At 42.5% G+C, this 13,714-nt stretch overlaps 1 protein-coding gene across 1 annotated transcript; it reads left to right on the top strand.

Moving 5' to 3' along the window:
* The first annotated feature begins 687 nt into the window (after positions 1-687).
* LOC125539338 (protein CHROMATIN REMODELING 19-like) lies at positions 688-7,235 on the top strand. The gene is made up of 12 exons (XM_048702775.1): positions 688-1,853; positions 1,936-2,053; positions 2,692-2,732; positions 3,034-3,284; positions 3,389-3,569; positions 4,135-4,320; positions 4,405-4,578; positions 4,654-4,812; positions 5,132-5,209; positions 5,396-5,532; positions 5,609-5,827; positions 6,587-7,235. The coding sequence occupies exons 1-12, from the start codon at positions 918-920 to the stop codon at positions 6,747-6,749; spliced, it is 2,643 nt and encodes an 880-aa protein (XP_048558732.1). The 5' UTR covers positions 688-917; the 3' UTR covers positions 6,750-7,235.
* Positions 7,236-13,714: the final 6,479 nt, after the last annotated feature.

Here is a 13,714-nt window from a genome sequence, read left to right as displayed (position 1 = left end):
ATTTGAAAAAATGTTAATATGGACGTGTTGTGTTGATTAACATTTTTCCAAATACAAGCCGCGTACCTTTTTTGTAATACATAAATATTTTTTAAATGTCACAAACACAAGAATATAAATTGTTTTCTTACATCTGGACGTGTTGTGTTGTCGGTGGTAATGTTAGTTAACCTTGAGCACAAGGTCACATGGTCAAGCCACGGTGCTCATTTTTTCCGTGTTACATTTCTTGTAAAAATTATTTTCAGTCAATGTTTATATGATACAGAAATTAGTCATGCTACATATACATGAATGATCAGTAGTCTGGTGGTTGTCCACGTGTGACTACTAGGGCACGTTGCAGCTTCAAGACCCCACATCGCTTGTTTTTTCATTTTATTTTTAGGGACTTAATACGAAAATAAAAAAAGTCAAAGGCTTCTCTGCAGATCTACATGCTACAGCGGATGACAATGGGCCCTGGCCACACTGGAATGCCACATAGCCCATGGATACGTCCGTGTACATGAAATGTGATCGTATATGAACGCTTGTACAAGTTTGATGACCGAAAACATATATTTTACAAGTTTGTGCATCAAACTAACCATCGCGTACAAGTTTTATGACTTCGGGTGTATTTATCTCAAAAAACAAACACCACCCCTGAAAACGGCAAAATTTAACGAATCGTCCTCCTCCTGGGAGGCAATTGGCGCTCTGTTCGGCGCCGCTCCGTTCTCCCCACTCGCTAGGGCCGCCAAAGTTTCCCGGCCTCCTCGTCTTGGCCCCCAATTCTCCCGCTCCCCGCCGCCGCCGCCGCCGCCTCGGATCCTCGCCTACTAGGAGAGCAGCGCCACACCCGCTCCCCTCGCGCGCCTCCCCCCGAAACCCTAGACCCCAGAGGAACCCGCAGGCCCGCAGCCGCCGCCCCGATGCGGCGGGACTTCGAGGAGATCTCCGACGACGAGTGGTCGAACCACTCCTTCAAGCCCTCCCGGGTCCTCAAGCGCCCCCACCGGAGCCCTCAGCCGCTCGCGCGGCCTCCCCCTCCCATCGATTCGTTCCGCTACGACCCCAAGTCTTCCTCCGCCGTCGGCGCCAGCAACGGCGCCGCCGTCGTCCTCTCCGACGACGACGACGACTTCGACCTGGGGAAAAGCGCCAAGGCGCGCCGCGCCGAGAGTAGCTCGCGCGTGGTCAAGCGTCCCCAGCACAAAAGCCCGCCTAGGCGGGCCACGCCATCCACCCAGTCCTCCCGGCACAACCCTAAACCCTCCAAGGCCGCCATCCTCGCGGCGCTCTCCGACGACGACTTCGTCCCCGAAGACGACTTGGACCCTGAAGACGACGATTTCGACCTCCCCGCTTCGAGGAGATCGCGGCCGCGCCCTTCCACTGGTCGACGGCTGGCAACAGCCATCGACCTCTCCGAGGAAGAGGAAGATTTGGACCTCGCATTTGAGGACTCCGACATCGCCGATGATGACTCTGACCTCGCAGATGATGATTCCGACCACCCTGCTCCGAGGTCATCACGGCCGCGCCGCACCACTGGTCGCCGATTCGTGATCGAGGACGATGATGACAGTGATGGCTCTGTGGCTGCTGCTGTGGTGGAGGTAGGAGATGAAGAAGAGGATGATGGGGTGAACTGGTCGGAGTTGGAGAACGAGGATGATGAAGATGGGGACTACAATGGGCAGAGTAGTGTGAAGGCAGAGGAGGTGGAAGGGGATGTGGTAGGGAAGGCATTGCGCAGGTGCTCACGGATTTCGGTTGATCTGAGGCAGGAGCTGTATGGTTCTTCAGCACGGAATTGCGAAAGTTATGCTGAGACAGATGCCTCCACCGTCCGGATTGTCACTCAGGTACAGTTGTCAGTTTTGATGCAGTTTACATGTCTTGAACTATCAAGTTTTTGTCTTTTGATGCAATGGGATATGAGAACAGGAAGATGTGGATGCCGCATGCACAAGCGAGGACATGGAATTCAACCCGGTGCTGAAACCATACCAGCTTGTGGGGGTCAATTTCCTTCTACTGTTGCATCAGAAAGGCATCGGCGGAGGTGATTTTCTGTGAATTAAAATTTTGAACCCGAAGATGCTTGTTAAACTATTGTTTCCTTTTCATCAGTAACATCTAGCCATGACATCAAACTGATGGATCTGAGTTCACCCCACTTGTTTATGATCAGTTGCATTTAGTTCGCTAAGTAGTAAATACATGATAACATGGCACTTGTCACTGAGCATCCTATTCTTTCAATCCTTATGCAACCTTTGTCTTCTGAAACAAGCAGTTGGTAGTCTTGTTCGATCATTACATTTGTATTGTATGAATTAGAAACTAACTTGATGTAGATCACTTGGATACTAGATCACCGTTTGGTTCATAGAATTTAGGTACAGGTATTCCAATTTACTGTAAAGGTGCACCGAGTAAAAATGTTTACATTGTAACTATCAGAATTTTCATGCGGTACAGAAAACCTTGTCTTGTCATGTGCTAATGTACCGTGTTAGTGCTTGCTGGTCTGAAAGACTGAAACGATGTTGTCTTGCATTACATACATTATGTTTGTGAGGTTATCAGAGTAGTACCAGTCAACGATCATATTGGTTCTTTTCATTTTTTCTTACCATGTTCTAACTTTCCCCTGCTCAAAAGACTATTATTCATGTTAACCTTCTCTCCTTTCTACAGCAATTTTGGCTGATGAAATGGGTCTCGGCAAGACAGTCCAGGTAAGCAAGCTTACAGTGTTTTAAGTAAAAATGAAAATAACCAATCATCTTAATATGGTAGTACTAAAGCATGATAAGTTAGCTTGTTCAAATTTGATGTTTTTGCGCCCTGTCCATTATTATCGTGGACTGTTGTTCATGTGTTTTTTTGGTCATTATGCACACATACTATAAAATGTAACCTGATTGTAGCCTGTTGTGACATTTCCAAGAATAAACTGATTAGTAGGATTTGCCCTATACTTGAGTGCCGGTTCATTATTCATTTCTTAATGTTTGAATTTGGTCTCATTATTTACAGGCTGTGACTTACCTTAATCTCTTGCAACATCTATATGATGACCCGGGTCCACACCTGATAGTTTGCCCAGCTTCAGTGTTGGAAAATTGGGAAAGGGAACTTAAGAAGTGGTGTCCTTCGTTTTCGATCATCATGTTTCATGGTGCTGGAAGGACTGCCTTCTCAAAGGAGTTAAGTTCCTTAGGCAAAGCAGGATGTCCAGCTCCATTTAATGTCCTACTTGTTGGCTACTCGCTCTTCGAAAGACGGAGGTTTGTAGTTCCTTAGGGTGGAAAAACAGAATATCTTATGGAGATTCACTAGTGATTCTGCATATTTTTAGAAGATTTATGTGCTGCTTTGATCCATAATGCAGTGCTCAACAAAAGGATGACCGCAAGGCACTCAAAAGATGGAAATGGAGTTGTGTATTGATGGACGAAGCACACGTGCTGAAAGATAAGGGCAGCTTCCGATGGAAAAACCTTATGGCTGTTGCACAACATGCTCGTCAGCGGCTAATGCTGACGGGAACTCCACTTCAAAATGATTTGCATGTGAGTCTTGATGCAAGTGTCCAACTTAAGCTTTATTTTTTCCTCTGATACCCTATGATGCCATTGTAGTTAAATATATCACGATACATCTGCCCGTGTGATACAGAAATAAAAGGACATATCAGCATAACACTACCTGTAAAGGACTGACTATATGGATTGGGTACATTTTACCAATATCCTGCATGTCAAAGACTCACAAAGTCATGGAGGTGTGATCAGCAAGTGTACTAAGGATTTGTAGCTACCGATTAAAGTTTCTCAATATCATATTCTTATCTATATGATTTAGAATTAGTATCTTAATATCTAATGGTTCTGTGTTGTACACAGTGCTTGTGGTTCAACACTATTAACTTCACATTTTTTACCATCTTATGGTTTGATGTCTGCTGCTTACCTAGATGAATACTCATAACACTGAATTTATGATGGGTTCATCCGGCTATAGTTGAAATGTGCACCCCCAACTGTTTAAACTCCATATCCTTTCAGCTGCCTTTAATTATCAGATGCTGGCCATTTTCTTACAAGAAGCTGCTCTTGAATTTCATATCATCTGCAGGAGCTATGGTCATTGTTGGAGTTCATGATGCCTGATATATTTGCCACAGGAGAAGTTGATCTCAAGAAGCTATTGAATTCAGAAGACCATGAGTTAATTTCACGTATAAAGTCCATCTTAGGGCCATTCATCCTTAGGCGCTTGAAGTCGGATGTTATGCAGCAACTTGTCCCGAAGACGCAACATGTACATTGACTTATCTTTAGTCATCAGCAATTGCATGTTCTTGTTGATCTTCCCTGTTTGAACTACATTGATTGCGTGTGACAGGTTAACTTTGTCTCCATGGGATCAGAGCAGCTTAAAGCTTATAATGGAGCCGCAAATGAGTACCGTGCCATTTGTGAGGCTCGTACTGCAAAATCTTCTGGCCAATATCCTCAAAATGTTGTTGGATTAATTCCAAAGCGTCAAATATCAAACTATTTTATGCAGTTGCGTAAGGTGAGTATATCCTGTGATGCAAAATTCAGGAAGATGTTTATTTCCATCTTAAAGGGTTTTTCATTGCTCCCACAGATTGCCAATCACCCTTTGCTTATAAGGCGCATTTACAGCGACAAAGATGTTGATCGAATCGCAAGGTTGACGTATCCTAAAGGCGCATTTGGCTTTGAATGTTCCTTGGACAGAGCAATCCAAGCGCTAAAGAACTACAATGATTTTGCTATCCACCAAGTATTGTTATTTCTCTTTACCTGGTTTCTCCTAATCAGCTGCTTTCACCTCCTATTCACTTTGCTTACTAAATTATAATGAGTCTTATTTGCTTTCTGATTTTCGCTATCCTGCTTTGTTAGCCTCTTCTGCCATTCTGCATGCCAAATAATTAAGTGCGACATCAAAGTAGTATGCGTTTGTTGTTATTTGTCAATAGTTGTACTGTGCAGGGGATGGTTTTGCTGTTGAAACACACCCCTTTTGCCCTAAATTAGCTTGTTCTTAGTATATTTTTTGTGGGACACTTGTATCATTCAATTCTTAATTTCTCCTCCAGTTGTTGATTACACATGGTGATGCTGGTACAAAGGGTGCCCTAAAAGACGAGCATGTATTTGCATCGGCGAAATGTCAGGTACCATTTTTTCTCTTTATCTGGTTAGCCAGTTCCTATCCAAGAAAAAAGAAGAATAACAGTGAAACACACAATAGTATAATTATATATTTTTTCTTTATCTGGACTACTAAAATTTCCTTGATCAAGGCATATTAGGACTCAAGTGCAATTTATGATTTACCTTAATTCCTACTTTTTGTTCAGGCCTTAGCAGAGCTTCTACCTTCTTTAGCAAATAATGGTCACCGAGTTCTTATATTCAGCCAGTGGACCACAATGCTTGATATCCTTGAATGGGCACTGGAAGTAATAGGAATTACATACAGGCGTCTCGATGGAGGGTTAGTTCTTTCCTCAGCAAGTTTCTGAATTAAATTGTATTATAATTCTTAACTGGTAAAATCCCTTTTGTTTCAGCACCCCAGTAATAGAAAGGCAGACTATAGTGGACACTTTCAACAATGATCTTTCGATAAATGCATGTTTGCTTTCAACTAGAGCTGGAGGTCAGGGGCTGAATCTAATAGGAGCTGATACAGTCATAATACATGACATGGATTTTAACCCTCAGATGGACCGGCAAGCTGAAGATCGTTGCCATCGCATTGGACAGCAGAAACCTGTCACTATCTATAGGTGCGGCTCAAAATATGACATTTGTTTTAATTTTTGCTGCTTCTATTTTTGCTGTTTCTGGCCATATGACTAGGTGAGCATATTTTGAAGTATTCATATTTTTCTTATTCCGACAATGGTTCACTTCTCTACAACATTCGTTCTAATGTGGGAGCATCTGCATGTTATAAGCTCTTGAATGGTATTTTTATAGTACGAGTTACACTTGTTCTGGGTTATAGTTTTTTCTTTTACCCTTGTTCGGATTCTTTGGTCCTTAGCAGTTAGATAATATGATCTTTGTTGGAATATAGTTAGGTTAATTGTATTGCATTTCTCAAGACAAAGTTTGATTGTTTTTCCTTTCTGTTTTTGGTACTACTGTTTTTGCCTTTGCATTGCCAATGCAATTCAAAGTATGGAGGCTCGTGCTGGTAGTTTTCAGAAGTAATTCTTTTCTTTCGCTTTAATAAAATGTTAGGCACCCTCGCACTATATAAGCTGGTGATATTTTTATTTTCAAATGTGCGTCATACAATCTGCACCTGCTTTTGCTATGTGATGTCCTCTGCTAAAAAAATATCCCATTCCCCTTTGAACATAGTCCGCTTAGTCTGTTTCCATTGGGTTCAGATAAAAAGGAAGGATACTGGTCGCTTGAACTCCAAATGATCTGAAAGTCGAAAAAGAACACTAGATGTCACATAAGAAACAAAAAAAAAAGAATAATCAAACTCTTAAGATGATAATTTGATAACAGTGAGTATTTATTTTATCCAGGTTAGTGACAAAGGAATCAGTTGATGAAAGCATATACGCAATTGCAAGGAGAAAGCTAGTACTGGATGCTGCTGTTCTTCAGTCTGGAGCAGACTTAGATGATAGAACTGATGTACCTGAGCAGACAATGGGAGAGATTCTGGCATCTCTTCTTCTGGTGTGAGAAACTTCATGGAGTGGCTTCCAAGGTACTGGTTCCACATTTCCACCTGCGGAGATGTCCTTGGCTGGGATAATTATTTGCTTCATTCAAGCACCACTCAGATTTATCCATGGGGTCTTAAGCTTCTTTGCATGATGATGCTGGTGCCTTTATGCATTAAATCTCTCAGTTTGTTGGCATCTACATTATCTACTATTAGGATCTACTGATGATCTTCTGCAACCTGCTGGATAGCCGCACTGCTTCTCTTCGCTGTGCTTGATCAGGGTGACATACTGTGTAGATTTCTAGAAAGTGCTGAAACCAGAAGTCTCAGAACAGACATCCTATTTTTGTACTGGATGAAATGTTGGAAGTACATCCTGGTATTAATGAAATGGAGAATAGCGGAGGTTGAAACTGTATGGTAGAGATATTATTAGGGTTTTAACATGTTGTCCACACTTGAGATTTAAGCTATACAAGTATCCAACTCTATATCGGTTACGAAAGTGAATCTGCAGCCTGCTGTACCTCTGTTAAGTACTCCTTCTGTCCCAAAGTAAGTGTCGCTGATTTAGCACAAAGTTAGTATAAATTGTACTAAATCAGCGACACTTTTTCGGGACGGTGGGAATAGTTGTTTCTGACTGTCTGTACGGAATTACTGCTGAATTAGTCACTGTAATTTAAGAGATCATACATGAAGCAAGATTATGCTCCGCCCTCAAATTATCAGTCACTGTAAAATTACCAAATAGTTTTATCAGTTAGTGACTTGTTTTAGACTGAGCCAGTGAGAGAGGAAATGGGTTGAACAACTTCACTCCGCTACGTGTTCTCTGCAGAGTCACCATGTTAATTTACTACATGGGAGAACCAATTCCCTGTAACTCAAAAAATATATAAATGACCAGCACAAGTATTATATTTGATTGTATGGGAGTATATCTGATAGCTAATGTGTTGCTGGAGGCAATTGGGAACTGTTTTTTTGCATTGCTTTGCTTTTTTAAAGGAATTGAGCCCGAATATTTCTTCTCGAAAAGAACTTAGCTTGATTTCTTAGTTATTATTGGATCTTTTTTTGGTTACAGCAGTCCTAGGTCTTCTTTCTGCATATAATCTTCAGCAGTGACAAAGAAGCTTCATTTATGTGAGGTTTGCCTGGTTTCAAACTCGCTCCTGACACCCGAGCATGGTCTATCATTTTGCCCATTTGTTGGGTCCAACATTTGCCTGGTTGTTTGCTGTGTAGATGGAATGTCGTACATATAATATTACGGGTTCTGAGTGCTGAGAATGGAACTAAGCGATCTTTACCCTGTCATGATTTTTGTTGAAATAAACTTATAATTCTTCTAATGTTTTCTCCGTGATGGCACTATCCAATTATCCATGTACCTTTCTTACAACAAGGATGTCCTTCACCAGGTGCTGATTAGCGATCTGGTTTTGCCTACTTTGATCCTCTGCACTAAACCTCGAATTTGCTTTGCGAATGATTCTTGGCATAACTCCAAGCATGGTTCTGTTCAGGCACAGCACATTCTGGGGCAAGCGCCGCTGCCGACGCCAAACCGTCGTGCGTATCCCGGCCGCACGGCGTACTGGTTCTGGCAAGGCTGGCCTGGCGCCATGATGTGTGCAATCAAAGAGAAAGGCTGCATCATGGACCGGCTCAGAAGTTGCTGTTTAGCTGCACTGCACGCACATGAATGATCCGAAGGAATCATTTGGGGCGGAGGGATTTGTCTCCGGACGACGATGGAAATGACCTCTCGTGGATGGATTTGATTTCGCTGACCGTCCGTGGGCTCGGTCCTCGGTGCTGGGCCATTTCTTGCTCCCCCCGCGTGCCTTTAAACCTCTCTCTTTCTGTTCATCACAGTCGTCCGGATGTCTTGGAATCGTCCGGGCCGGCCTGTGTACGCTTCTGGCGAGGCTGGCGTAAGCGACACCGGGAAGCGGCCATGCCGCGGCGTACCGGTGTGGTCGGGATACATCAGACGGGAAAGGTGAAAGGGCGTTCAAACGAGTCAACTAAACGCTCCAGTCTTTATGGAAATTTTGAACGGAAAAAATTCAATCTGTTGTCGCAACGATGGTACGCGCGCTCAGCTGGACGTTCCTGTCAAGACGGTTCTGCTACGGATTCGCTTCAAAATGTCAGGTATGTCGCACTGTGAACTGTGATGTAGGCGCTCCACCGTTATGTCCAAAATAACAGCATAGCCATCACATGGGGACACCCGATCCCCCAACCCCTCCCTTTTGTTTCCTCGTCGCCACCCTAGTCTTCATGCCAGTTCTTTTCGACGATTCTCCCAGAATCGTCCCTCACCCCAGCTTCTCTCAGAACCATCACTCTATATATTTTTTACAATCCTATCTAGTTAAGGTCTAATTAATTAGGATTGTAAAAAACATATTGAGTGGTGATTATGGGAGAAGCTGGGGAGGGGGGCGATTCTGATAAAATCGCCCAAAAGAACTGGCCCGAATTCTGCTCGGCGAAACCCGCACGGTCGCAATGAATGCGGCGAGGACACCTTCTGTCGCTTAGGCGTCTTCGTGGCGGCGGGGGTGCAAGGTGGTGCTCGGTGCTGATGCCACTGCCACTTCTTTTGCGCGAGGGCTTCGCCAGCACCGACCATCCCGTTCTTCAATCCATCGTAGACTGGTGTTGGGAACCTTGCAGCATGTTGGCTCACAAAGATCTATAGGCCAGCGATACGGCGGTTCCCCTCCTTGGAACATACATATCCATGAATTGGATTGCGTTACCAACACACATCTCACTTCATTGGCTTGGAAGTGGATTCTCACCTTTTGGTGGCATGGTCAAAGGTCCTCGGGGCTAGCCTTATTGGCAATGGGCATTAATTTTTTGGACGTGACTCGATGGCACCCGTGCGCTCGTACGTGGGAGCGAGCGCTCTCCCATATAAAGAATGACCTCCCTATGCGTCAACGAGGACAATCAAAAAAGGAAACCGAATGCGCGCATAACTATCCCACCTGCATTTATTATGGGACCAAAAACTTTAAAACTTGTAACTTTTCATTAGAATGTCAAAAATTCAAATCCGTTTTCACCATTGGGTTTCTCGCGACGAGTTCTTCAAAACTAGATCCCATATGAGTAGGTTTTGACGATTTTTTTTTCCGAGCAACTTTGTGTGATACGGAGGCAACTTTAGTGCTATAGAAAAACAACTCCTTTTTCCCCCTAGTATGACTACCTATCAATGGAGGATCCTTATAAGTTGATTATCATGACTACCAATTGACTAGCTTCACCTCTAAATCGCCTATCATAAGGACAACTCCAACGTGGATCACCAAAATGCCCCAAAATATTGGAATCGGTCTCTTTAGACACTTTTAATCATCCAATGAGTCCAACTATCAGGCATGTAAAAAAAGGTCTGCTGCCCCATATGAGTTCCTTGCAGTAAAACTAGCATGCATCCCCTATGCAAAAGTAAAAAACATGCAACAACTTTGCTATGATTTCAGACAACTCTTGTAAAATTTGAAGCAACTAGTGTCATGCATTAAAAGAGGAGTTGCTGCCCCATAAGCTCCTTGCAGTAACATCAGGCAAACCTTATGCAAAAAAAACAAGAACCACAAAAACAACAAGTAGAAACAACATATATATGTATGTTCCACCCGCTCCCCTCTACGGTGGCACCAAGGGATCCCACCCGAGGAGAAGAAAATCTTTACTCCCCCTCTATGACCCAAACTTAATTACAGGTATCTAAAACATTTAGATATTTACCAAAAAATGGTCTTGGTAAAATATTTTTGTCCATGAGGATTGGGCAACTGGATACATGGTTTTAGGAAATTATTTGTTGATTGTGGGCAACTGGATACTTTGTTTTAGGCAACTATATGGTTGACTGTGGGCAACTGGATAATTTTTTAGGGCAACTTTGGGTGTGAAGGAGGCAACTATCATGCTATGGAGAAGCAACTTCTTCTCTTTGGCCTAGTAGGACTTCCTGTTAGGTTTGTTTGTGTAAAAACAAGAAAATTCACACAAAACATAAGGCCCCTTTAGTGCTACATACAAAACAACTTCACTACACTATGTGTACCTGTGAATTTTACTAACATTATCCCAACCTGCCTATCATGGTTGCTCATTTGCCTATTGTTTGATAGTCGGTTGCCTACAATTGATGTGCAGTTGCCTATAAATATTGTAAATAGCCTACCAATTGATGCCTAGTTGCCTACTATTGGTAATTAGTTGCCTATCATTGCTACTCGGTTACCTAACTTTGCAACTACAATATTGTGAAGTGGTTTATCATTGTTTTTCTAAGTTGCCTGCAAACACTCTAAAGTTGCCAAAATTGAGCACCAAGTTGCCTATCGTAGTTAGCAATAGCAGACACAAGAGTATCAATGGTAGATGACTTCGTAGTATTATAGGCAGTTTAGAAACAACAATATGCAACTTAGAAGTATCGGTGAGGAAGCTAGGAGAATATGCAACTTAGAAGTACCGATGAGGAAGTTAGGAGAATGTTAGAGAAAATTAATTAAGAGAAAGTGTAGTGAAGTTGCCTATTTTTTGCACTAATGTTGTCTCTCGTAGAAAGAAAGTTGCTTATAAAGGTGATCTAATGTTGTCTACCTCTGTTTAAGGTTATTCTCTATTACTAGTTAGTTGCTCATTGTTGGTAAGTAGTTACTTTAAATTGAAGTGGATTTGCTTCTATTTAGCACTAAAGTTGTCTCATCTAGCGACTAAGTTACTTTCTGAAAGAAAGAAAAATCATCAAAACATATCCGTGTGGGTTTAGTTTTGAAGAGCTCACCAGCCAACACCCGTGTGCTTAGGTCCCTTGATGGCGGGTAGACTCCCCTAGAAAAGGAAAACACACAGATCTCATACCACCCATCCCCTCATAGTTTAAAATTTGAAATCATGATAGATGACTTAGATCCCACATTTTTTTTCGATATTGTAGGCAACTTAGGTCCCTTGATGGACAACTTTTATAGTATTGTAAGAAATTGAGGATCACTCGTAGGCAACTTCGTAGTGAAAGGGCGACCTGATTTCTGTGGTAGACAACTTAGAAGCCATGTTAGACAAGTTTCCACTTTACGGTAAAAAAATTTCACAGTATGATAGGCAACTAAACAATCCACAACTTATTTTCCAATGTATGCAACTTAGAAATCATGGTGACCACCTAATACACTGTTGCACAGAACTAACTAGGTGGCTACTAGGCGAACTTAGTTATACACATGGTGCAATTCATCTAGCATCTGAGTTGCTCATGTTTAGCACTAAAGTTGCTTCATCTAGCATTAAAGTTGCTTTTGAAAAAAAAATTATCAAAACATATTCATATGGGATCTAGTTTTGAAGAGCTCGTCGCGAGGAACCCTGCAGTGAAAACGGTTTTGTGTTCTGACACTCGGTTCAAAAGTTATAGCTTTTTGAAAAATTGAAACGGAATAAATAGATGACGTTGGCACATGCATGCGTATAAGTATTCTTTACACTATCCACTAGATAACGCTTTTATTACAGACATCAAACTACTTTTGTCGTCTAGTGTGTGCGCTCGCCGCGTTCATCCGGCGCAGCTGCACTGTGAAGTATGTAGGTAAATTTTTTTGGGGGGGCACTCTCAAAGGCACGCGACAAAGTGCGATTTGTTCGGTTCAATGGCTGCACGCTGGCTGCTCGACGTTGTCTACCTGCCTCCTATGCACGTCGTCTTGGCATTGCCCGTCAACCCATATCTTGTTGGTAAAATTTCCGATTGCATGGAAATGTCCACGTAGAAGACTGAACATAGGAGCAGTGACGGAGCTTGCAGCCCAAACATGGGCGGGCCAACAAGAAGAAAATATCATATGGACTGCTGTTTTAAGGCCCAGGAGTAGATGTATATGCATATAATTTCATGGGCTGGACAGGCCGCGGCCCATTCGGTCTTGCTGAAGCTCCGCCACTGCATAGGAGTCACGGGGTGCATTGTTACTCAAAATAAATAAAAAATCTATAGGTGCATGTGCCATGGAATGCGGTGGAGATCCTAGACACGGGGTGTACGGCTTGTCCATGCCCCTTTGGGTGATCAGAGTTTCACAACAATGACTTCTCTTGCAAGTGAGTGTTGCTACACATGAAGACTTTGATTTTGTGGTGCTTTATCTGTACAGAGTCTCGAGCTTTAGGGGTGAAAAGTCCACATTTGATCTTCTTTGGTTGTACTTAGGAATAGCGATGTCTACAGATAGTTTCCTTATTGAGGGCATTGCTTTGAGTATGTCACTTGCTCTTCGAGGTGAATTTTTTTGATCCGGCCTTGGATATGACGATGATGCGCTCTTGCGTCGTACCATTCCGGAGATCTTGTTTTTGGACCTTCGAGTGGTGTGTGTGTGTTGACAACTTTGGTGTTTGATGTTGGTTGTTCTTGTGTGCGGCTGATCACATTTTTTTTTCTATTTTGGTTGTGTGCATTCCTAATGTCTTGACTAACTTTTAGCATTGTGTTATTGCACGCCTGGGTATTTTTGGTATCATCATGATATTGTTGTGTTACCCTTTATAAGAAAAACAAAAGGTGAAGATGGATAAATACCTATCTGTCTAGAAAAATATTTGTACTTAGTATACATTTGCATGAGATGCTCAAATGGTTAGGTTCCTTATGGTGGAACAAACCTACTTGGGTTCAAGACCTAAATTCGGCATCGATGCTCATATTTTCTTGTATTTATTTGAACTTTTTCAGCGATGTTCATCAAGTGGAAGGAGATATTCTCATCGACTACGAGACATATGTACATGTATGGGAGCAATGCTGTTAAAAAATAGTGATTTTTGTTGCATGGAATATCCATAGTGATATTAGTGGGGGCCATGGTTTGGCATTTTGGTTTTAGAAATATTTCAGCCACTACCAACATCACTTAATTCCGGTTTGCGTTTAGGC

This window comes from Triticum urartu, chromosome 2 (genome assembly GCF_003073215.2).
Source record: "Triticum urartu cultivar G1812 chromosome 2, Tu2.1, whole genome shotgun sequence".
Taxonomy (NCBI): Eukaryota; Viridiplantae; Streptophyta; class Magnoliopsida; order Poales; family Poaceae; genus Triticum; species Triticum urartu.
This window is presented reverse-complemented; position numbering and strand designations above follow the sequence as displayed.

Excerpts from the sequence above, each read along its gene's own strand:
- LOC125539338 (XM_048702775.1), top strand. The coding sequence starts at position 918 with ATGCGGCGGGACTTCGAGGAGATCTCCGACGACGAGTGGTCGAACCAC. Across the intron at positions 4,813-5,131 it reads ATGATTTTGCTATCCACCAA|TTGTTGATTACACATGGTGA; the intron begins GTATTGTTATTT and ends TTTCTCCTCCAG. Across the intron at positions 5,828-6,586 it reads AAACCTGTCACTATCTATAG|GTTAGTGACAAAGGAATCAG; the intron begins GTGCGGCTCAAA and ends TATTTTATCCAG.